The sequence below is a fragment of the Electrophorus electricus genome, chromosome 1, assembly GCF_041902795.1.
Source record: "Electrophorus electricus isolate QZ-2024a chromosome 1, ASM4190279v1, whole genome shotgun sequence".
NCBI classification, from domain to species: domain Eukaryota; kingdom Metazoa; phylum Chordata; class Actinopteri; order Gymnotiformes; family Gymnotidae; genus Electrophorus; species Electrophorus electricus.
This window is the reverse complement of record NC_137497.1, coordinates 8,853,068-8,879,483: the sequence shown is the minus strand read 5'-3', so window position 1 is coordinate 8,879,483 and position 26,416 is coordinate 8,853,068. Positions and strand designations below refer to the sequence as shown.

The 26,416-nt window shown below is 39.1% G+C and overlaps 2 protein-coding genes and 1 long non-coding RNA gene across 10 annotated transcripts in view; all 3 read right to left on the bottom strand.

Annotated features, from left to right (window-relative positions):
• The window catches only part of LOC145651825 (uncharacterized), a 64,592-nt gene extending 38,886 nt beyond the window's left edge, over positions 1-25,706 (bottom strand). The window contains exon 1 of the mRNA XM_081700118.1: positions 25,382-25,706. The gene's annotated coding sequence lies outside the window, so the exon portion shown is untranslated. The remainder of the gene's footprint in view (positions 1-25,381) is intronic.
• LOC145657014 (uncharacterized) lies at positions 6,963-15,263 on the bottom strand. The gene is made up of 3 exons (XR_014122784.1): positions 15,194-15,263; positions 9,638-9,705; positions 6,963-9,118 (listed from the first exon to the last, which is right to left on the bottom strand). It is a non-coding gene; the product is annotated as an uncharacterized LOC145657014 (long non-coding RNA).
• On the bottom strand, positions 18,236-25,445 carry LOC145657015 (uncharacterized). Of its 8 annotated transcripts, none has more exons than XM_081711180.1 (6): positions 25,307-25,445; positions 23,496-23,558; positions 22,225-22,512; positions 21,684-21,974; positions 21,052-21,180; positions 18,236-20,053 (listed from the first exon to the last, which is right to left on the bottom strand). In XM_081711180.1, exons 2-6 carry the CDS (start codon positions 23,554-23,556, stop codon positions 19,869-19,871), a joined length of 954 nt encoding a protein of 317 aa, XP_081567306.1. In that variant the 5' UTR covers positions 23,557-23,558; positions 25,307-25,445; the 3' UTR covers positions 18,236-19,868. The 8 variants fall into 8 exon arrangements, 6 of the variants coding, with proteins under 6 accessions (XP_081567306.1, XP_081567315.1, XP_081567313.1 ...); XM_081711189.1 differs by having other exon boundaries at positions 18,236-20,050; XM_081711187.1 differs by having other exon boundaries at positions 25,116-25,383.
• Positions 25,707-26,416: the final 710 nt, after the last annotated feature.

Sequence of the window (26,416 nt, the reverse complement as noted above, 5' to 3'; positions counted from 1 at the left end):
TGGTTCTGGAGACAGACTGCCCTGCACAGTTTCACACCTGATCCAGCTGATGGAAGACTTGATGATGAGCTGATGACTTGGATCAGGTGTACTGGGACAGGGAAACCCAAAAACTGTCAGTCATTGGCTGCACTGCTATGAACCTTAAATTTATCTGACAAACATGTTATAAAAAATGAAATAGTTTTCTTGTGGCTGATAAACCATAGATAGCAATATGTAAAAGAATCAATTAATCTGTAGCTATAGGTTATTTTAGTAATTGAGTATTCTGCCAGTTACTTCAACTTTGGATTACTTTATCAATCGAATATCAATTGTATCGAATAATTTCTAATGATTTTAAAAATAAATGTACCCATACTATTTTTCATGGGACCTCTGTCTTTCAAGATATGTGCAGGAACATCTGTTTGTGAATGGAATAGTCATTAAACACTATTTGGACAAAGCTGGTGTAATGATCCTAAGTGACTGTTAATTACAAAAAAGAAATGTAGACAGTACACTGCTTATATGAATGGAAAGACAATACAGAGTTTTGTTTGTACACATGAAAAACATAAACCAGGTAAAAATGAGTAGTAGCTCTGTGGTTAAGGTACTCAACTTACAGTCAGAAAAATGCCAGTTCAAGCCCCAATACTAAACATTTGCCACTGTTGGGCCCCTGTGCAAGGCCCTTAACCTTCACTTGCTCAGATTGTATTCAGTCATAATTTTAACTTACCTTGGATAAATGTGTCATCTTTTCCAATATCTTTCCAATATCTATGTGTCATAAATGTGCCTTCTTTTCCAATATCTTTAAAATGTATGCATGCTGTCATGGTGGCCGGTCCACCACCGAGAGGGACATGCCCACATCAGACGGGGGCCATACCGTTTGTCTACCCCGTTCTCAATCACCTGAAAACTGATTGGAGACACCTACTCCTCATCACCGTGTCTCCCTATTTATACACCTGCAGGTGCTGAAGAACAATGCTGCGCATTAATGGTCAAGGATACTATGGAGTTCTTTCAGTGTATTGCAACTGTGTGCTGCCAGAACACCAAGGTTGTGGTGTTTGCACCTGTACCAGAACACCAAATATTTCAGAGGATTTCTTTTTAAGTGAACTGTTTACATTTATGTTTACATCAAGAATCCCATCATGACAATGTGAATCAGAATTAATCTCAATTTGTGTGTTGACAGTTTGCTTAATCTGGAAAGTGTTAATTCACTGAGTCATATTTTCTCATAACTATAAATGTGAACATATCTGATGTTTACTTTGCCTGCATACGAACCCAAGGAATAATTTCAGCCATCAGAAAGGAGTCACATTCAAAGGCACTCGGTGACTCAGTCAGACACTCACTCACGCACGCACGCCTCTCCACAAAAGCAGCGACACTTGGAAAACACACAATACAGCAACACAGTCCATCTCGAGATGTGAAGCACCACTTCAGGTGCGCTGGGTGAATTTAATCAATCATTTAGGTCATTTTAATCATGTAATGTAGCCAGATAGTCAGACACCCTGTATTTCACACAGAAATGAGCGACAGACAGGTTAACGAGCAGCTAGCTAGCTCGAGCGGTTCTGGCCGCTAACTTCGCCCATTAAATCTCACTTTTCCAGTAAGGTCTTGACGTACCGGAATTAAAGCCACAAAAAGAAATTGAGCCCAACACTTAGCAAAAAAGAATCGAAGGGAAAATATAAAAAGCGCGCTCGGCTTCACTTACCGCACGCTGTAAAGCAGAAGTGAAACAAGGCAACAGGACAGCAACGGGATGGCAACGGGAGAGCCAATGAAAATTCGAGAAGCAAATTGGAACAGACCAATGAGAGGACGCAAGTATTCTGGAACATACTGGAACAAAATCAGGGTCAGTAGAATGGGGGTCAACATGTAGAGACGGACAGAGCCAGAAAACGAAAGCACAATAACAAAGAACAAATACACCGATAGAAACACAACTGGGAACAGGTTACATGGCGAAAATGTGGAATAAAGAACACATGCTACACGAACAGCGAACACGACAGGGGCTTAATATAAAGGCAGGCTTAGTGCAATGAACACAGGATGAGTGAACAATAACCAGCGATAAAACTAGAGACACAAGGAATAGATACAGTAGTTAACAATGAATACATACAAGAGCTCCAGGACTGTTTAGCTGTGGGGATAATTAGGGTTGAGTGGTAACTGGCTGTGTGGTAGTTGTGGGTGAGGGTTTGATTAGCTGTCCCTATAGTTCTGGCAGAGGGAGTGAAGGAGAAAAGATGGTCTGTGTTGTTTAAATGAAAACCCAATCATGTTAATTATGTTAAACGCTTTAACAAGATGAAATTTGTGCATCTAAGTACGAGAAAGCTTAACCGATTTCTATTGACTTGCGGCGAAACGGCAGCTCATTTCCCATAATTATCATTCAACGTTCGTACAACATATAACACAAAGATAAAGGTTGTAATTTGACAAAACAAAAATGTTTTGAGGAATGAGGAACTAAAAATGAGGAAATGTATTATTAGATATAAATAGCGAAATGTTCCGTCTATTATAACTGGAATCTTAGCTAGCCTAGCCAGCTAACCTAGACAGCTAGTTAGCTAAGGTACCTCAAGAAAGGTAGCTAAGCTAGTTAGCTAGCTAGCTAAATTACCTGGCTAGCTGTATATTTTAACTTGCATAACGAACACATTTTAGCACAAATAGCAAATATTGTAGCTAGCTAGTTGTCACGAAATAGTGTTGTAACTACTCGGTTCTTTGTAATTATAATCTGGATCTATCATGGTGTAATTATGTCATTTTTATTAGCTACCTAGCTAGTTATTTAACGGTGTGAACATGACAGAAATCTCCTAGCTAACTATTAGTTAGCCTGATAAATGTGTGTGTGTTTGGTCCGAACTGCTTTATTCAGCTACAGTCTTATTTGGTTAAGTTTAGCTAGCTGGCTAACTAACGATGCCTAATGAAATATAAAACTGTGGGTATCAAGGGGGGTGCAGGTATCTGCTAGCGTATCGTTCGCCAAGAACTTGGTAGGCACACTAATTAGTCCCCTGACAACTGGCCATTTAGCAGCTAAATTTAGGCCATTTTAATGAGCTGTTTTGTCCTATTCATTTTGTTTTGCAACGAGAGACACTGCATTTAAATTCGAGAGGAATATTGTTCCTTAGTCGAGACTTTGTTTGCAAGATAAAAGAATAATTTTTGAGACATTTTATCTTTAAATAATTTGCTTTTGTGTCTGTATGTTCATAGGTCTATGTCAGATCCATTAACCCATTAATGCAGTGAGTATTCTATATCTGCAATTGGTTTAACCTGCAGATGTGGTCAGTGCCGTAAAATTATAAACTTTAAGTGAGGTAACGCTGTACAAAGGTAGTGTAATATAGTGTGGTGTTCTGCACATGCACAGTCCAAAACAAGCAGGTACCTTCACTTTGATTAGCGGGAGGCAGGACGAGGAAGGCGGTAAATTTAACTGCCAGGAAATGCATGTTCATTATTTCATATCAAACATACGAACATTACATAGATGTGCTTGTTTGAAAATTACAGCCTTATATAGTCAACTTTTTAACAATCTTCTGTTTATACATAAATGCAGAGTTCTTAGTGTTAAACATATTAATACAATAATTGGTCTATGTAGTGTCTTCGTTTATGTAATTGGTCAACGTAATTATTATAGGTTTCTACACGTAATTATTTATGTAATGACTGTGAATATTGTTGCATCTATAGCCAGTAATGCCACACTAAAGTACTACGTCAGAGTAAGTAGACACAACACTTCAAGAGACATGGTGGTTGGCTTTTCTTCAGTTTCCTTTATTCTCCAAAGCCACAGTAACCACCTACAATGGGTTATTAGTGCCCTGCAGTGTCCAGTTATGCAAGCTACCTCCAGGTGCAAACAAACCATATACAATACAACTGGTTTAATGGCCTCTGCCTTGCAGATCAGGCAGCCACACATACCCCCAATAGCAGGGCAGACTTTGGGTTATGGTACGACATAAAAATATTTAAAAAGCTCTCTTACTGTGGCTAAGAACTGTACACATAGGGGTCATAGGGGTCAAAACAAACCAAGATGTGCAACATACATATGAAATATAATTGGAGACATTGTCATCTAGAAAGCAGAACTAAAGCCACAGACGCAGCACATTTCATCAGGACCTTCACTGAGAATGACCTCAACAACATTAAACAATGTGACAAAGGAAGTAAAATAATACAACAGGACTTTGATTGTACCAACAGGTTGTTAAATATCATGGGATAAGAAGGCCATCTACAGTGAACATGTGAAGAGAATATATAGAACATTTTACCAACAATTCTCTCATCTCTGACTGGGTGCCACTATTCCACACTGAATATAAAATATAAAAGAAATGTTTCAGTAACTATACACTTATTAATTATAATGGACAGTCCTCTGGCACAGCCTAAATACACTTAACAACAGGGAGAAAAGAATAAATGCATTTATTAAATTTCAAGCATACAAACGATTAATTAATTCTCACTTGGCAATGCAGGTAATCAACTGTCTCTAGAATAAGAAGAAAAGCTTACAGTCTTCCATCAGTGCATATAAATGGAATCTAATGAATTTTCAGTGCAAAAATACACCTACTTGTAAATATTTTACCAGTGATCTCAGTAGCTTTGCCAGATCTTATTTACAATATACTGTATTTGGAAACAAAGGTAAGACAACAATGGTAAAACATTCAGTGATTGGAAGTTCATCATAATGAGTTTCTGGCTGGTCACATGACCCAAAAAGTTGGGGTTTTGTTCTGTTTTTTAATAAACACCCTGCTGTAACACAGCTCACAGGTGATGGTATCAATCCTCCCAAAAAAGCAAGACTTACAGTGCATGTGCATGTGTGTGTGTCCAAGTTGAAACCTGAGAGATAATCACACCTTTTCTAAATGTATTTATACTCCATAAAAAAGGTTTTTCTTTTTCATAGACCAAGGTGTGATGTTCCCATCAATGGATGTTACAAAGGCACTTTTGATCATTTTAAGAAAGTAATGTTGAAATGGAAATATGTAAATACTGTTTGATTTAGTGATAAAAGAGTGGATTGATTATTTTAGCACATAAAGTGACATTAATGCTAAATTGAATCGATGTATTTGGAAGTAGGTGGGATTACATAGGGGTTAATGCTATAGTGGGATTAATGCTATAGTGAGATCAATGGCTGTAGTACATTTCCAGTTCCAGTTCTAGTATGAGACCCCATGGCCAGCAGCTGCCTGAGAGTGTGAGCTCTCCTGTTCACTATGAAGGACTACATTTATCCTCCATTACAGCCTGTCACAGGAAGAGTCATTACAGTATATACACACACTGTCTTCAAGGGGTCGTATGTTATATGTGAGTGCCACTATTGTCCACGTTTTATATTAATAAACGTCTTTCACAGATGAGGGGGTCTGTGTGTCCTGCTCCGCGCCAATTGCTACTCACATATAACATCCAACGTTACAGTGTGAGTGTTTGTAAAAGCTGATATGTCTGTAAAGCATCCTTGAATCTGAGAAATGTATATATTATTATGTAACTAATAAGAGGAAGAGGAGGAGGAGGAAGAGTCTACTCTGATGTGCAGGGTTCCCCTCCACTAGAACCGCTTCATGTAGGAGATGTTCTATGGACAATGTACAATCAGTGTAGATGGACCACACACAGGTGATGTATTTTCTGTTTATTAAGTTTATTAAGGAACCGTTCATATTACTGGTCAGTAAATGAGTTTATTATTCAAAACTGTGAGTTTAACTATATTTTGATTGTCTTCATACTGAAGTATATTGTGAAGTATATAATGAAAATATAAAACAGCAGATTATACTCACCTTTTGCTGAAGGCACAGTCAGACTTATAAGCAACCAGAAATCACACAGATAGAAACATAAAAAAAAAAGAAATCTTGCTATTTGATTTACACATTAGGTTACCTGAGAGTATCCTGAACATGACTGTGCTCAGGCAAGTTAAAGTCTTACCTTCTACGGTGACTCTAAAGGTGAATACAGTCTCCTTATTCCTGATGTCCCATATGATGTAAACGCCACTATCAGACGCTTTCAGCTCCTTCAACTGCAGACTGGAACTGATTGACATTCTCTGCTCATTCTCTGCTCAGAGACACACTGAATTTCATGACCTATGACCTCACATAATCTGACAACGTTTGGACTGTCATCACTAGTCCTGTTAATAAACATCTCCACTGGCTCCGATATGGGCACATCCAGGATAAGAGATTCTCCAGAGGTAAACTGCATGAAAACCTCAGGAGCTGCAAGGACACACACACACACACACACAGACACACGCACACACGCACGCACAGATTACCACCAAATGGAATCACCTTATTTTTATTCTCCAATTGCAAATGTTTAGTAGGGAAAATAAAGGACGACACTTAGCCTCTATCCGTAGACTCACATCACAGATCCCTACACCATCACACTCACAGATGTACCAGGTCCTCTTAGTGTAATCGGCATCAGTGATGGTGAGGGAGAGATCTCCCTTCAGGTACTGATCATGTGACATGTGAAATCCCTCAGGAACTTCAAATGGGTTCCAATCTAATTCACCCTATTAAACCTAAATCATTAAGGGTTCGTCAGCAAAGACTGAGAGAACAAACCCTTACCCTCCTCTATCTGTAGACTCACATCACAGATGTCTTTACCATTACAGGTGCAGGTGTACCATGTCCTCTTAGTGTAATCAGCATCAGTGATGGTGAGGATCTCCCTTCAGGTACTGATCATGGGACATGTGAAATCCCTCCTTTGACTGGCAGGATGTCTGGTCACACTGAGCCAGAATGTCATGTGGTTTACAGGACACAGTCCATGTGACCAGACCAGAACATGTCTGAATGCAGGGGAGAGTAGCATTGTCATGAAGATTCACCTTTAGTGAGCTAAGAGATGATGCAGAATGAAGAACTGGAGAAGAGGAGAAGACGGAGGATGGAAAACTCTGTGTTACACAGCACACACTCAACACATTCAACAGCATACATTCAACACATTCAACAGCACACATTCAACACATTCAACAGCACACACTCAACTTTCTTCAGCTGCTAGATCTGAACCAGTCTTAACTTTTTCATCAAATTAACACTACCTGTTAAAACATTTTATACATTTAATCTCACTACAGTGTAAGTGAGAAAAGATCATGATTTATGAGACAAGATCACTGCACAAGAACCAGGTCATACTTTCTGGCTGCATAAGTCATTGCTATACCAAAACACCTACTATGAAATACTGAACCAAATTCCCAACTAACAACCTAAGTCACTAACATCTTTGTGTTAGTCAGTAACATCAAAACATATCTTATGAATTGTGCTGCATTACATGAAACATGATTGAAAAAACTGCAGATACACAGACAGAGAGAGACAGTGTAGAATACAAGGAGAAACTGTGTCCCTCTTCAACTTTATATTTGATTTGCCTATGAAAAGATAGAAAATTTAATAGATAGAAATTTAAACTTTGAATTATCGGTTACAATCTGCAACCCTGGTTACTTATGCAGTGGTGCCATCAGAAAATATTTAGTGGGGGACAGAAGGGACCAGTGAACATGTTGTGGTGGTACACTAAATTGTGTTACAGCCAGTGGGTTAGGGTTGTGGTAGTACACTAAACTGTGTTACAGCAGTGGGTTAGGGTTGTGGTAGTACACTAAACTGTGTTACAGCAGAGGGTTAGGGTTGTGGTGGTACACTGTGTTACAGCAGAGGGTTAGGGTTGTGGTGGTACACTAAATTGTGTTACAGCCAGTGGGTTAGGGTTGTGGTGGTACACTAAACTGTGTTACAGCAGAGGGTTAGGGTTGTGGTGGTACAATAAACTGTGTTACAGCAGAGGGTTAGGGTTGTGGTGGTACACTAAACTGTGTTACAGCCAGTGGGTTAGGGTTGTGGTGGTACACTAAACTGTGTTACAGCAGAGGGTTAGGGTTGTGGTAGTACACTAAACTGTGTTACAGCAGAGGGTTAGGGTTGTGGTGGTACACTAAAAAGGCATCACAGCACAGAGTAGTTTCAGGCTATGCAGGTTAATACAAAGATACAAATCAATATTATAATAGTGTATAATAAACTGAACACAATTTAATTCCTTATCAGATTATGATATTCTCATGCGATCAGCCAAGGGATCATCAATAAACCTATGAAATTCCAATTTGAATTAATTATCACCAATAAATCAAGGGTGTAGGTTAATGAAACATAAATATTAATAATTAGCTGAGAACAAAAGGTTTTATTTATGTCCAGCACAAATTACAAAAATATTTACAAATATATTCCATTCAGATCAATCTGCTGTAATTTGTTCATCTTAATATTACTAACAGAGGCAGAGATTGAAATGTCAGTATACGAGTGCAAGCAAAAAAGCCCAGATACAGGCTACAGACACAGCATAACACCTAGATACAGGCTACAGACACAGCATAACACCTAGATACAGGCTACAGACACAGCATAACACCTTAGATACAGGCTACAAACACAGCATAACGCCCAGATACAGGCTACAGACAATGCCTAAAGTAGCCAAACACACAGAAATGTAACATGTAACCCCAGTAAATACTGCATAAAGATACACTAACCAAATGCACAGAACTGTACATGTAACCCCAGTAAATACTACAAACACTACAATAACCAAATACAGGGAACTGTATGGGTATCCCCAGTAAATACTGCATAAAGTCTAAATTAGACAAATACAAAATTGTAAATGTAGCCACAGTAAAAAAAAAAGTAAAATAAAAATAATAACAAATTACACTAAGCGTCTAAGAAATTGTGCTTTAAAAAGCAACAGTGTGGGTACATGAATGTTATTGTGTTTATGTCATATGGTTGTTCAACAAAAAATGCACTTAATGTGATAATCTGTAATTGGAGGTGTTTAATGTATCAGACATATTCTGATTGACTCTTGAGACGCACTACAGGGCTTCAGGGAAAGAGGCCATGTAGTCTGAGCAGATCGCTGGAACCTTTGGAAGCAACACGGTTGCAGCTGTTTGTACTTTTAATGAGCCAAAGTATAAATCGAAATGAGCAGAAATTGTGTATAATGTATTTCTTAAACATAAAACAATACGTTTTATAAATACTTTTTTCCTGGATGCTTCTCTGTATAGTTTGTGACGGGTGAATGACACCCATTTAAGCTCCACTTCTGAGGCTAGCACATCTAAAATGTCAATTTAACAATAAAGTAACACGACTTACCAAACCAGATATACACACCAATAAACTACAACTATATCTGCTACAGACCAACCAACACTAGCCAGCCACATTTAGCCTCACAAGTAAATTCTCAACCTGTAGGAAACAGTGTCAGTTGGGGTGGCTGCAGATCCCCTAGCCACCCCTTGGGGGCACCACTGTACCTAAGGTGTTCGAGTTATTTTAGTTGTTAATGTTTTTCCAATATAAAAATCCTACCCAATATTTAATTTATGAGGTTATCAATATTTGTTTCAGAACTACAAACAGGTAAAACATACCAGCTAAGATCAGTAGATCCATCAGGACCGATCTCAGGATGCTGTAGTTGTGCATATCTGTGGAACCCCTGAAGAGAAACACACACCCCTGAGGTTAATACAGGTGTAGGACATCATCTTAACTATGTGAAACACACACCCCTGAGGTTAGTCCAGGTGGTAGGGCATCAGTTTAACTGCAAGGTTTAAAGTTGGGCTCTTAGTTGCTTCTGATTCATGTTTTCCACTCTATGCTCTGTTATTTATTTATTTGAGTTATAAAGCATATGTTTATACTGAGAGTACATATGTACTATGTCAGAAACTGAAACCTTAGACTGTATATAGTATGTTTATATGGTTGAAACGCTGGGGGAACTTAACTTACTGCTTTGCTTTTGTATTTGACTTTTAGCTAATTGTAATTTCGCTAGACAATCTGCTAGAAACGTAATTTGTATTCACCATGTGTTGAGTCAATACCACTAACATTAATTAGCAACATTACCTATCCTATTTATAGCATTATAGCCTAAAGCTAATGCTAAGTAGCAGCTAACATCATGAGCATTAGGCTGTACTGAAGCATTTTATTACTCAGTAAAATGCTTTTCATTCTCAAATGTCAGTTGTCACTAAATCATTAATGTTCCAGGTATACATTCAGCTTTGTGTCTGTTCATGTGCTTTACATACACTGTAGTCAGTGCTGATCTCTTTCACTCGTCACTTATGGACAGCACTCTGTCACTTTATGGCTTTGGTTATGGACACTTGCCAGACATTTCTTATAGATAGTTGCTATAGATGCATTGCCTCTGCACACATGTACAATCATCCTGCACATTTATTTATTCATATTTAAAACTGTGCCACTGTGTTTTGGTTGTAGTTTTCTGTTCTTGCTCTATAATAATAATGTAAAGTCCAGTCCTATCCAGTACACATACTTATTCATTCAAATTCCATGACATGAATGAAAAAATTAATCTTCTTAATTGCTGGATGCTGGGCATGTGAGCATGTGTGTCTCTTTATTTCAAGTAAATAACTGAAGAAAAAGTATTTATTTTCCTGTGTTTGGTATGTTAGCAGAATTTAAATGGTATTAATCACAATAAACATTACTTACATTATGAACTGTGAAGACCACTTTAAATTCAAGCAAAAGCACAGCTATCAAGACACTGAGTTCTATTTGTGGTTTTACTGTCAGTGTGGGATTTTTCAGAGAAGCAAATTACTTATTTTAACACTGCTGGCCCGAGTACCGCAGGACGCACAGACTCCCTTGACAGTGCAAGAGGTTTATTAACATTAAACACAGATGACAAAGCTGGCACTCACATGCATCTATGGTGAACATGATAACATGTTGAACATTGGACGACTAACACATACACATGAAATGGAGATAACACAAACAGACGTTACGGCTACAGCGTTATTTACATATATCGACAGTTACACAAAGTAGCAACAATGACCAACAGGGTGCACTCACTGAAAGGGGTTTGAATAGACAGACAAACATTCACCATTAAACCCTGGGCAGGTGTGTGCAATCCTGGGGGGCGTGGTTACAAACACACACACGAATCCCCCTGCACGCGACAAAGTACCACGTGACTCGTGGGGGGCGGAGCGCTCCGTGACACTTACTTAAACATACACGTATCTAATATGAATTTATTGACAAACTGCTGGAACTGATTCCTTTAACACACATGTGCTGAAAGGCAAGTTTAAAAATCTTCCTTCTTATTCAACTAAGCTGAGATTTTCCAATACAATAAAGCAAAACAATGGATTCCTTTATTCAAGTTCATGTTTATATACACAATGTACAATGTATATGGTTGTGTATATATATGTACAGAATGTACAGAATGTACAGATCCATTTTGTAGAATATTTACAGTTTTTATGTTTTTATGTTACACGGTAATTGAATATATATATATATATATACAGAGTTATGTTACATGGTGGTGGTGGTCCCCACAGTTTATCAGTTTCCCTGATTCAGGGCCTGAATGGCCTGTGGTCTTCAGGGAGCAAAAGCGCCACCCTGACCTCTACAGAAAGAAGAGCCTATTGTTGGGATTGGTGCAGTCCTTCACAATCCTCCTGGCCTTGGTCTGGCACCGCTTGTAGCAGATTGTCTGCAGGTCAGGAAGTTCCGTGTGAGTGATGCACTCTACTGAACGCACTACCCTTTGGAGTGCTTGTCTGTCCTGCTTGATGCTATTCCCAAACCAGACTGTGATGTTCCCCGTGATGATTCTCTCGATAGTGCAGGTGTAGAAGTTCCGCAGTACCTTGGAGGGCAGTCTGAAGTCTCTTAGGTGTCTGAGGTGGTAAAGACGCTGATGAGCCTTCTTTGCCAGGGAGTTGGTATGGTGGGACCAGGACAGGTCCTGCGAGATGTGAACACCAAGGTACCTGAAACTATCTACTCTCTCCACCGTGGTTCCACTGATCCTCACAGCTTGGTAGTGCCGCTCCTGCTTCTTGCTGCAATCCACGATCAGCTCCTTTGTCTTACTGACGTTTAGGAGGAGATTATTTTCCTGGCACCAGTTTTCCAGGTGTTTAATCTCCTCCAGGTAGGCCCTCTTGTCGTTGTCCGAGATCAGGCCCATGACAATGGTGTCGTCAGCAAACTTGACAATGATGGTGGAGCTGGAAGTGGCTGTGCAGTCGTAGGTGTACAGTGAATAGAGCAGGGGGCTTAGGACACAACCCTGAGGAGCTCCAGTGCTGAGGGTGAGGGTGGATGAGGCGCAGTTGCCCACCCTTATTGATTGTGGTCTGTCTGTTAGGAAGTTGGAGATCCAGTCGCACAGGGATGTATGCAGTCCTAGATCCTCCAACTTAGTAGTGAGTAGGGAGGGGATGATAGTGTTAAATGCTGAACTGTAGTCGACAAACAGCATTTTAACATAATTTCCCCTCCCTTCGTCCAGGTGAGTCAGTGTGGTGTGGAGCAGATGTGCAATTGCGTCATCAGTGGAGCGGTTGTGGCGGTATGCAAACTGCAGTGGGTCCATGGAGTCTGGCAGGGAAGATGTGATGAAGTCTCTGACTAGTTTTTCAAAGCACTTCATCACGACCGATGTGAGGGCAACAGGGCGGTAGTCATTGAGGTCGGAGGGTCGAGGTTTCCTTGGGACGGGGACGATGGTGGATTGCTACACATGAATTTGTTTAATCCCCCAAAATACAAGCAAATACTAGTTTTGTAATACTGTATTAAGATGTTAAACTTCATGATTAATAATGATTAATCATAGTCTATTATTGTGATTAACTGGATTAATTTTTAATCGATTGAAACCACTTATTATTAATGAATTAATATTATATACAGATTATGTTTGGTTAGTGATTTTCTAAAGATTTTCAGTGCTGGTTCAGAATCCCCACAGTCCTGTGAAAGATGGATACCTTCACTGTGTCTGTGCCCTGATATTTCTTACAGTTAATCAGTTAAAAACCTTGAGTTGTGTGCAACGTGTGTAATTCATGTGGATGGAAAAAGCTCTTATATGTATCAAAGTTCCCACAGCACACAGACACTGAAACGGCCGTATATGTGCACATTGTTTGGGAGTGTATCTTTGACCTTAATCATCAGTTCACTACATTTACAATACACTATAGGTGGTGGTATCTTTGTCCTTAATCAGTGTACATCAGTAATTCACTACATTTACAGTTCACTATAGGTGGTGGTACCTTTTTCCTTAATCAGTGTACATCAGTAGTTCACTACATTTACAGTTCAATATAGATGGTGGTATCTTTGTCCTTAATCAGTGTACATCAGTAGTTCACTACATTTACAGTTCAATATAGGTGGTGGTGGGAAAAGTGAGGCTTTGTGAAACATTGAGATGTTCAAAACAGTTGTGTTGAAAATAGTTTAAAGGTTTCAAAAGTGTAGTAAAGACTACTGTAGGGGACTGGTATGACTGGCACTGGTTGGCTTTATACTTTGTTCAACCTCGTGTGTTGGCCAGAACACTTAAAGCCATACTGAGTTCAAAGGTGTAATAACAGGCATGGACTTTGATGTTACAGAACTATGAAGTAGAGAATAGGTTATCCAATATTATATAATGCTATGAGATCAAGTCTCTGTCACCAATGTGTGGTCTAACACACAAATACAGATATGACTTTAAATGTCAATGTTGTTTGTAAATGACAACATGCACAATACACAGAAAAGCCTTTTACAGTCATTGTAATGACTAAGTGAGATCATCGTAATGAATAAGTGAGATCAATATACAGTAACTGGTACTTGGGTGCCATCTAGTGACAAATCTCTAGAACTGACTCAATGACTTGATAAACAAAGAAATATTTACATTTATGGCATTTAACTGACACTTTTATCCAAAGCGACTTACAATTCTGACTGAACACAACTTGAGCAATTGAGGGTTGTGAATGTAGATAATTATGATTATGGATAATGAAGATCAATAAAGTAAAATAAAGGAACAAAGTCTCACTTTTATTATAAGATTTATATTTTAAAATGATAGATGTTTTGGGGCTTTTTCTCTTCCCAAATTACCTCCTCAGTCTTGGAAAAGATTCATTCACATAGAACACATGTTGCTGGCATGCACAGGTGTTTTTACCATTATATAAATGTGTGGATATACAGCACATCACTCCTGTCAGTAAACCAGAGGATCTCTCTCTACATACACTTTCTATATATTAATGTCACTATATCTATCCTAACTAGTGCTCACTGGATGTCTCTCACTAGCCTATCAGTCAATATGTCCTATCAATAACCTTCTGTCTAGACAACACTGAATCTCCGTCTCTTAAATTCTCTTTTCTCACAAAACCCCTCAAAGTTGCGTTGTGTTTTCTTGACTTGTAAGCATTCATATAGTTTGTGATTGAGACAGACGTGTGATCAGGTTTGTTTCAAACACTGTCAGGTACTGTATGACACTTGTAGAAACAAGCTTCGTTTAGCCGTGGTCACGTGACATGGCCGTTTTGAGCCACACTTCGGATCAGCGTTTCAAAACGCTGCGCTTCAAAAACTCCAAACAAGCGTAGAAACGTCAGTGTCGACCGTCCCACCCTAACTATAGGTAACACTACAGCTAATGAACTATACAGGGAATCTGAACTGTCCACTGAGAATGTGGACAACATTATAAAATGACTGAAACTGAACAGAAAACTAACTGTAAAAAACACACATCACAGCAGCGACTTCACGTTTAGGACAGAGGAATTTTAACTGGGACCATTTGGAAAGATTACTGACTAACTACAACTTAAAATCCAGATTTACAATAACTGACAATCTATATCTGACCTCGTTAAATTATTTTAAACATAAGGGCGCAATCGTGCTGGGTGTCCGCCATTTTAGCTGCGTATCTTTACCAGGATTTTAATCTTTACTTTAATCCACCTTTGGGATTAAATGACCTACGAATTAAACGCGGAACTATGATCTCACAAAACATGCTGATTTAAACTGCACTGATATCGCATCTTATCAAACAGAATGAATTTACTTAGAAATACCTTTAAACACGCGTATCTGCAGTCCGCTCAACCTTCGAAAATGACAGTTCAGAAAATACTTTCACTTCAGAAAATAATTTCGTACAGGAACACCTGAGGGTAAGTAGAGGGCGGAGCAAATGTCGCTCATATGCATCCATCCATCCATCCATCCATCTATCCATCTATCTATCTATCTATCTATCTATCTATCTATCTATCTATCTATCTATCTATCTATCTATCTATCTATCTATCTATCTATCTATCTATCTATCTATCTATCTATCAACATGTCACGATCAACCCACTCCTTTCACATAATAGGGGATTTCGCAATACATAACCTTGGCTTTAGCCAAATGATAGAGGATCCATTCAAATAGGGATTATATTTAAACATATGGCTTTATTCCACATCTTTATTCTATACGTTTTGCAAGTTTGAAACCATGGGGTTTATTTACAAACAGTGTAAAAGTGGCAGTGGGGCTGGTAGTGAATTCCATACCATGGGGGAGACCTTTAAGAGTGGAGCAGCCAGTGAGCAAAATGTCTAATGCCAAAGTATAATAATAAAATTAATGTTTAGGTAGCCCTAGACAACCACTCACAACAGCTTGCAGTAATTTTCCCATTTCAAATAAATGTCTTACACAGAGCATCAAATTATTTAAAATATATCAGAGGGCACTCCAGTGGAAGTGACTGTAGTAGATCATTAATTTGGGGTACACAGTTCATCTTAAGAATATTAACCTTCCTTCAAATAGAGAGATTTAGGGATGACCATCTTCCAATATTTGCTGTCATTTTCTGGAATACCGGACCAAAATTTTCTTTTACATTATCCAGAAAAGATGGAAAAGGTATATCCAAGTATCGTATACCTTGAACATGTCTGTTCAACTAAACCTCTCACTTCCTCTGTGCTGCCTATATCACAGGAACATGTTTTATCTGTAGCAGAATGAAATGTTGTGAATGTAGATAATTATGAATAATGAAGATAAATAATGTAAAATAAAGGAACAATGTCTCACATTTATTATAAGATTATAATTTAAAATGTTAGTTGTTCTGCTGTTTTGGGGCTTCTTCTTTTCCCAAATTAACTCTTCAATCTGATTGGTGATTTACTGTAACAGGAAATGGCCCTTCCATCTGTTCAGCCTAACTGATTGGTTGGTTACTACAGCCAGTGGCAGAGTCAAGGCCATGCCTACAGATGCTTGACCAGTGTGGGCAATCAGATTAAACAGAATGCAGTGATTGACCAGTGTGGCCACCAGATTAAACAGAATCCAGCGTTTGAATGCTGTGGGCCATCAGATTAAACAGAATCCAGTGTTTGTATGCTGTGGCTACCAGATTAAACTGAATCCAGTGTTTGAATGGTGTGGGCCATCAGATTAAACAGAATCCAGTGTTTGACCAGTGTGGACACCAGATTAAACAGAATCCAGTGTTTGAACAGAGGAATGATTTATCGTATCTTGACTGAAGCACTGGAATGATGACGAGCTGTCGCACACAGAAACACATAAAAAAGAAAGCAAAACACGACCAGTGATACTACATGTAAAAGAAAGTAGGACACTAAACACTACAGAAGTGGCTGGTAACAGCATACATCAGGTTAAACACTGACAAGGGCTGACTATTACTCAAGGACTTACATATACACGTTAATGATGACTAACAAGGGACAGGTGTAACACACAACTAACGAGGGAGGGGCGTGATTCACACATACACACACGGATATGGGGAGGAGTAAGAATAGTAAACAGATACTTCATGTCTCTTACCATATATATTTAACATCTCACAAAGCCACTCTGCCTATTGTGGATAATTTTGACTTCGCCAAAAAGTTCCCTTTAGCAGATGTTTTAATTGCAAATATCTCCAAATTTGTGATCTGGGCAAGTTAAATACCTGCACCATCTGGTTGAAAGATTTTAATGAGTCTTGATCCAAAATGTTTTTTATACCCTTCATAAATCATAAATATCTTCTATCTATATATATTTAATATAATACAGTCAACCCACTCCTTTCACATAATGGGGGATTTTGCAATACATAACTTTGGGTTTAGTGAAATGTTAGAGGATTCAAATAGGGATTACATTTAAACATATGGCTTTATTCCACATCTTTATTCTATAAGTTTAGCAAATTTGAAGCCACAGGGTTTGAACTACTGTACCATGATAATTTTACTGCGACACAGTGTAAAAGTGGTAGTTGGGCTGATGGTGAATTCTGTACCATGGGGGAGACCTTTCAGAGTGGAGTGACCAGTGAGCCAAACATCTAAGGCTAAAGTGTATTAATAAAATAAACTTTTAGGTAGCCCTAGACCACCACTCTCAACAGCTTGCTGTAATTTTCGCATTTCAAATAAACCTCACACAGAGCATCGAATTGTTTAAAATATATCAGAGGAACTTCCAGAGGAAGTGACTGTAGTAGATCATTAATTTTGGGTACACACAGTTCATGTTAAGAATATTAACCTTCCCTCAAAAAAGGATTAAATAATTATAAGAAGCACGGACACTGAATTAACTGGATCAATTACAAATAAAGTATCATCCAAATAAAGCATCAAATTCTGAATTTATATCCACACGGTGATACCAGGACAGAAGGTGAGAGTGGGGATCCCTGACAAGTTCCTCGCGAGAGCTTAAAGTAAATTGAAATATATCCATTAGAGTTTTAGATCAATACTTGGAGCAAAATTAAATTTTTATCCAGTTGGTCCTCTAACATAAATCCACTAATCAAATGTTTTTCTTTTAGTGCGTTGTTTTTACTTGCCAACACTTGTTAAGAAATAACGGCTATTTCACATGAATCATTTCCATAAAGGCTCCCCCAAATTATTAAACATTTTAAATGCCTCAAACATCATTAAAAGTATTCATTTTGTGTCTGTTGTTGCTGCAATAAATTGTGTTCAAACTGAGACTTTTGAAGTAACATTTACTTCAAAATATCAAATCAGACTAATCGACAGTTTCAGGATAAACAGACCATAGATTTAAAAGATTGTATTTTGGTAACAATGCATCAGGCATCAAAATACAGTAATACATTTAAACAAAAAGTTCCATAAAATAAACGCATTACAAAATAAACGCATTACATCTTATATGTCTGAGATAAAAACACATGGCAGGTTTTTACCCATAAGGCACTGCAAGAGAAGCAGTTGGATTTACAGAGGCACAGAGCAGAAACACCTCATTAATATTCATGAGCAAAATTTTACATGAAACAAGCACAAACACGCATACGTTTAACGATGACAAGAACATTAACCATGACATTAAGATGTTACATCCACAATGACCAACGATCTTGCACACTATGACGAGGGTTTAAATACATATAAACAAATGAGGTGCAGGTGTGGCCACAAATGAGGATCCTCCCACTGCACGTGGCGGGCCAAACCACATGACTCGCGGGAGTCGAACGTTCCGTGACATCCAAACTACATATTATACCAGCAGCACCAGTCTCTGTACTCCTTCTCTCCTCTCCTTTCATTAATGCCTTCATCCTCCCTTTGGAACCATTTATTTTGATACTGATCCTTAAAGGTTTAAAGGTACAAGCATAAAACTTGTCAAATGTTCAGCTTATTACACTCATAAAATAAACGTAGTTAAGCACATATCTGCACTTAATGACAACTCTACTGATTCTAATACAACTCACTGTTTGTTTACAGTCTTTACTTTCTAGTTACTTAATGCCTGTTGATTCATCTTGTTATCTATATGCATCTCGGCTCTAACTCTAGTGAACTGATCTTGCCCTTAGACAGATTACTTCACTTAATTACTTCATTTAATAATAGCCAGCTGATAAAAACAGTAAACACCACAGGGTCTGTCAACCTTGCTCAAAACCAAATGACATGAAGCAGGCCTGTTTCCATAATACATGTTTGATTTACTTAATATTGGAGATTGCTTTACCTGGGCAGGCAAACCTTAGCTACTTATTGAGCAGAATGCTTTGAAATTAATGCAGCATTACAGCATTGGGAAAACCAACCACAACAACTGACCATAATCACCAAGACCACAAGAGAACTCTTGAAAATATAACCTGGACAATAAGGGGAGACTCTTAAATAAAAGGCAACTAAAATGTAAAAGATGCTACAGAAAAAAAATACCTGTTTTTCCACGACTTGACACAAAAGTATTTATATGTGCATTAAATTACATCACAGGATCTCATAGTAATATTTACATAAACAGCTTTATATTACATTTTTACATTACATTTACAGTACTGGGCAGATGCTCTTATAGTGACTGATGTATGTTTATCAGTATGACATCATGTGTGCTCTCTGAGTATCAAACCCATGATTCTGGAGATGTATCTTACTGTACCTGCTCTACCAGGTGAGTTCAGGAGTGCTAACGTCATAAAACTCTGATCATGTATGACTGAACATACATTGATCTTTAACCCCTGAATGGTACAGAGAAAGGCAGTGTGGGTACATATGTGTGTGTGTGTGTGTGTGTGTGTGTGTGTGTGTGTGTGTGTGTGTGTGAGTGTGTGTATAAGAGAGCGAAGTCATTTATCTTCTCTCAGACTTTCTCATGGTTATTACTGGGAGATCACCTCTGCTCTTCATCTGAGTGGTTTAGTCCATTCATATTAACTCCTCTGTTGTCATGGCTACTGTTCCATTCACTGTACTTCCTTTCTGGAGCTCCTGAATTTTTTTCCTCAGCTGCACAATCACCAGCACTGCTGCCACAAGCCCCGCCCCCGTCAGAGCCAGGAGCACCGTCAACACCGTCACTGTGGAGCTCTGATTGGGACATGGCTGGACTTCTGCAACACACACACAAAGAGACAAAAATGGTCAGAAATTATGAACCACTATTTAAACAGTACAGAGTTATAATTATATGTGTATGTATCAGAGTGAACATGACAGGATCGAGAGGGATTGTGGGATTAATTTACATATTAACACACAGCATAATTACTACAGTGAACAGTGGTATTGGGGGTGAAGTATTTGTAGATTTATTGAGGGTCGTATGTAGAGGGTTGAGCATCAGGAGCAGACAAGGCCAAGCTAAAAAATAAAACATAAGCCACACTAGAAATAAAAATTATTAATTTAGTTGGTTACATTTATTTAGTGCCTTTCTCAAACTCAAGGACGCTTTGCAGGCAGACATCAGCTTTAACACTCAAATCACTCACAGACAGATGAGAAGCAGCAACCAATTTACAAACAGCGTATTCTCCATCAGAAACCAGACCCCTGGGGGACTGAACCAGGTGTAGGAGAACGGGAGGAGATTTAGACCAGGACAGAGCACCAACCATCACTGGACACACACACACACACACACACACATCTATCTTTATCTATATTCATGCACAACTCACATTGATACAGTTTTAGAGTATCCAGTCATCCTAACCTCCATGTTTTTGGGAGGACCCCAGAGGAAACCTACACAGATTCAGGGAGAACACGGAAACTCCACCCAGAGAGGGACTCAGAGGCTGAGAGGCAAACATGCCAACCATCAAGCCCTGCTGCCAAAAACAACCAACTGTCCCAACTGAACACAAACAAAATTAAGTACAATAACCCTCCCTACTCCCAAAAACAAACAAACAGAAGTAAAGAACTGAGCAAATAAAAATGGTGTCAAACTTCCCAACTACGATTCACACAGGACTACTACAATACACTATACACAGAATAATATTTACAACAGTGAACACGACCAGAAAAAGGGGAAGCGATAAGTCAGAATGATTTAACAAGCAGAGGCCCAAAACCACAATAATCGGCAAACAACACTCACTGAACAAACACAAGCAGCCAGAGCAACAGTGGATATGAATCGCAGCCTGTTGCTTCTTCCCAGGCTTCCCCTTATGCGTGCGGTAGAATGAGGCAGCAGCCCAGGACAATTCCAGCACAGGACAGAAGACTTGATCAGGTGGAGGAGGAACATCATGAAGGGGAGGAGCCACAGGATGTAACATAAACGTAAACAAAACACAAATAACCCTACCCATAACGCAAACAGGGTTGTAACACCTTCAAATACCAACACTTCAATTTTTCTGACTCATCACTCAATAACTCATGATTGTTTTGGTATGAGTAAGCAGGTATCACACCAAGTGCCATAAAACATCAGTATCTGGATCCAGGAGTGTCCATGTGAGAATCCACCACAAAGAGTCCAGTGAAAACCAACCAGGTCCACATGCTCTATTGGGGATATGCTTAGATAAACAGGACCTCAACTAAGACCAAGACCTCAAACTATGGCACTCCGTCCACGCTGTTTACATGATCCTAGCATTCATAGTCAAACTAATACTGAACCACTGATGTGCATGTAAACATAGTTACTGATACTATGCACAACCCCGTCCCCAACATAGTAATTCTAGGCAACATTAAAATCACAGTAACCACACTTACCTTCCACAGTAACTGTGTATGTCTGTATAATCTCTTCATGCTTAGTGTCTCTGATGCTGTAAACTCCACTATCAGATGGTGTGGTTCCTTGCAGCTCCACAGCAGAGATGAGCGACACTCTCCGAGTGTATTCAGGTTTACACTTCAGTGAGTGTCCAGCCACTGTGCAGATCTGTCCACTAGAGGGAGCAGCTGCATCTGTGCTGTTATAAATCACCTCCACTGACTCTGATATGAGCAAATCCAGCACCAGAGGTTCACCAGGCTTAATCTGAATTGAAGAATTACAGGCTGTGGAAAAAACAATTAGAAACTTCAATGTAATATACAACTCATTTGACCATGTAACCTCAGAACTGCAAATCTGATATAAACATTTAAACATTACACACAAGCTCCTTCTGTTTTCCCCCACATATCTGATATTTGAAGTTTACAATTCTATGTTCTACTTTATTTACCCCAGATAAATAAAGTTCTCTCTGTCTACATAAATAATGGTTTAGTAACAATAACTAGGTAATCCATTGAGGACACTTACCCTCTATCTGCAGACTCACATCACAGAGCTCTCGACCTTTACAGGCGCAGGTGTACAAGGACCTCTTAGTGTAATCAGCATCAGTGATGGTGAGGGAGAGATCTCCCTTCAGGTACTGATCATGGGACATGTGAAATCCCTCCTCTGACTGGCAAGATGTCTGGTTACACTGAGCCAGTATGTCATGTGGTTTATGATATAAAGTCCATGTGACCAGACCAGAACATGTCTGAGTGCAGGGGAGAGTAGTAGCCTCATGAAGATTCACCTTTACTGAAGGAAAAGAGCCTGGAAGACATTAAGAAAAGAGTTTAAAACATTACAGTGGTGCTTGAAAGTTTGTGAACCCTTTAGAAGTTTCTATATTTCTGCAAATATTTGAACTAAAACTTCATCAGATTGTCAAACAGGTTCTAAAAGATAAAAAGAAACTAATCAAACAAATTAAACCAAATATTAGACTGTCATTTATTTAGAGGAAAATGACCCAATATTACATATCAAGGCAATAAATATCAACTTGTAAACAATATTTATTATTTAGAATGTTATTTATTTTATCTGTCATATCCATGCATGATACAGCATATGTATCTATATATAATTATACATATATAATACATCCCACATTAAATAATTCCCTACACAGCTGAACCACAGTAGCTTTTAATGAAAAAATATCAGATTGGTATTGATATCAGGCGACATTCAAAAGCAAGACATCGGTATCAGATCAGTGGAGAAAAACTGGTATCGTGCTCTCTCTATAAATACAGCAAAACAAAAAATAATCAACCCATTCACTTATCTACTTAAATATTCTTGGTTACTCAAAGATGCATTTCTAAGTAAGAGCAGAACTGACTTATACTGCTCATTAGTACGGCTGCAGAGACATCTGTGTCTTCTATGTCTGTGTCTACATGACCATTCTGGTGATCTTTTAATTAAAGGGTTCTGAAATGCAAGTCTATTAGCAAAATGACAGGGAATCTGTCCAATTAAATTCATAAATTAAATAAATTTTGACTCTGGGGGCGGGCCTATAGCAGCCTGGCCCTTCTCCGTGTTGTGAAGAAGGGACTATGACATTATTAATAAAACATTACTGTCTATGTACATGCTACCTTAGCCAGCTGACTATCAATTTTATGTAATATAAAGATGATTAAATAATACATAAAGGTCAAGCAAGTTCAATAGTTCAGTTAACACACCAAAATCAAAGATGAAATTCTGATGACCTAAGAGAACCTGTTTTGACCACTTACCAGCTATGACTCTCAGCAGCTGTAACAGCAAAACACAGTGACATCTGCTGCAGGACAGCATGACTGAGGAGACAAAAGAGAACCCAGTCAGTACTGTACAGAGGAGACAGGAGAGCCCAGTCAGTACTGTACAGAGGAGACAGGAGAACCCAGTCAGTACTGTAGAGAGGAAACAGGAGGGCCCAGTCAGTACTGTACAGAGGAGACAGGAGGGCCCAGTCAGTACTGTACAGAGGAGACAGGAGGGCCCAGTCAGTACTGTACAGAGGAGACAGGAGGGCCCAGTCAGTACTGTACAGAGGAGACAGGAGAGCCCAGTCAGTACTGTACAGGTAGGAGCAGAGTGATCACTATTAGGAAAAAAGTCAATAATTTACAGTACCCTGATTACAGCACCTGCTATAAAAAATAAACAGGAGTAAACTACTAAACAATATTAGAAACAGGACTAAAGCACCATCTATCCCACAGTAGAAACGGGACTAAACCCCACTACACCTCAGCAGCACAGTAATCCTCCTTTACCAGAGGGGGTTAGTCCAGGGTCCAGAACATCACAGTCCTGCCTGCCAGTACATTGTGTCACTTTAGTTCCCTTATTCCCAGCAGTCATGCTGTGTTTAATATTTCTGGCAACACTAAACTACTAATCAGACGGGACTCATTTTCCAGTCATGTGTACGTAAAGCAACTTTACCAGAAGATCTCTAGAGTGACAGACTCGCACACAGGAGCAGAAACCTCAGCATAAATTACAGACATTTCTGTGTAACGCTGCTGGCCCGAATGCGCAGGGCAGGACATTTATTAACATTAAACACATACAACAAAGGTGGCACTCACACAACACTAACGATAAACATGAGACACTTAACATTAAACTAAGAACACATTAATATATGACTACACAAACTAACGTTACGGCTCAGAGAGCGACATTAACACAAACGTAGTGAGAAGGAGCTACAGGCCGCGCACACTGACAGTTTAAACAGACATTCAACATTAAACCCTGTGCACGTGTGCGTAATCCCGGGGGGCGTGGTTACAAGCACGGCTGTGAATCCCCTGCACGCAGCAGGCTGTACCACGTGACTCGTGGGGATCTGGATCTGTTACCGTCTCACTACTACACCCACGTGTGATACGTTGCTTTAGCGGGTCGCAACCTCTTAACACACATGAGGTTCTGGGGTCATCGGCCTGCAGTTTCCCATCTGATGCAGCTCATGAAAGACTTGATGAGCCAGAAAACCTGAAACTGTCCGCCAGTGGGTGCAGTTACCAGCCTTAAATGTACATGACAAACATGGTAGTAAACCTGAAATAGATCAATGTAAGTCAGCGCGGTGCCTCCAGAAATGTGTCTACTACTATGCTGATAGTAATAAATCATTTTAAACCCTCTCGTGATTAAGGACCCGAATGATTCACAGGTTAGTAAATACTCCAAATGACTAATTTTTTTTTAAAGCGTTTATCCCTGCACAAAGGAAAGCAATCGCGAAATAACAGAAGCAAATCACAAACAACGAAAACCGATTAAAATCTATTAACGTCAAGACAAGCGGCGGAAAAAACTCAACGCGAAAAAAATACCAATATTTATATTTCGCTTACCCTCAGAGGCTTCAGTTGCAAATCAACCAATTAAATAAACACGGAAAATATACGCTCAATCATAAATAGTCAATACAGCAAACATGAACCAGAGTTTGGCTAAATCCAGCGTAGTACGGGGTATGGCGTTGTATATCGTTGTGCAAAATGACGTGCCTGAGACACACGGAGCTGGTTGTTCCGATACTCACAAGTCCATGACTCATATGGAGAAGAGCCGTAGCGCCACAACAAGCACCTACTCGCGTCTCCTCTCAGCTTCTCACACAAGTGCGATGATCTTTGTTAAGACTCTGGTCCTCCTCATCCATCCACACAGCAGCAGCGTGGAGAGTTCAGTCTTCGCTGAGAAGCAGCCAGTTCAGCGGTACAGTCTGGAGCTGGAGCTCCTCCACCGCATACGGCCAACTCTCCTCACAGAACCGAAACACACAGACAATGCCTACCGAAGAGAGAATATACTTTCACGCTAACAAACACTGTTAGACTTGAAAGAAAAATGGGAAAAGTTACAGTTTTGGCCTATATGCAGCGTATATTAAGTGTCCAGCAACCGAAACTTAAGTGGAAAAATTGCCGATGTGTCGCTCCCGCAAGAACGCCCCAGTCTGGTCCCGCCTCCTAATCACTGATTGGTCAGCGACAACGTCGCTCAATCCTAGCAGCCATCTGATTGCTCGCCTTGGTGAGAGACTGGCCGTGCCAGCAAGAAAACCGGCGCGAAACTCGAAAAGAGTTTAGAGTTTTTAACACTCAGTACAACAATAATAAACAAATACACAGTAAACAATATGGAATTCCTTCCCTTTTTTAGGGTCTTTACACGTGGATTTGTGTCCGTGCCTGAGTCGGGCTACAATGATCAAATGACCACAGAGCAGCCTGGAAATAGTGAAAAAAAGGGCGTTATGGAGTCTGAACACTGAACTCTTGCCAACAAATAAGGTAGACTATTTTAAAAGAACACTTCAACAAGAATAAAGAAAAAGTTATACATTGATGGCATTATATCAGTTCTGTTAAAGCTGTTCACAATTTAGAAATTAAATTTAAAATATATCAAATATTTTTGCTCTTAAATGTGACTTAGTAAGTTGTGTTCTGGGTGCAATCTAAATGTATTCTGAATATATTACTGTTTTATGTATTGTAATAGAATACATCACATTATTCAGCCATCAAGGTATTCTGCCAAAGCCTGGATGTATGTACCCACATCAGCAATGAGATTTTGAAGACATGCACAACAATCTATTTAGTTTCATCAGTTGCTTTTATTGAAACAACAAATGTCATGTTTT

What these genes read in the sequence shown, in the direction of transcription:
- LOC145657015 (XM_081711180.1), bottom strand. Translation starts at nt 23,556, where the DNA reads ATGCTGTCCTGCAGCAGATGTCACTGTGTTTTGCTGTTACAGCTGCTG. An exon ending in GCTGCTGAGAGTCATAGCTG is followed by an intron (nt 22,513 to 23,495) that starts GTAAGTGGTCAA and finishes AATGTCTTCCAG; the next exon opens with GCTCTTTTCCTTCAGTAAAG. An exon ending in TGTGAGTCTGCAGATAGAGG is followed by an intron (nt 21,975 to 22,224) that starts GTAAGTGTCCTC and finishes TTTTTTCCACAG; the next exon opens with CCTGTAATTCTTCAATTCAG.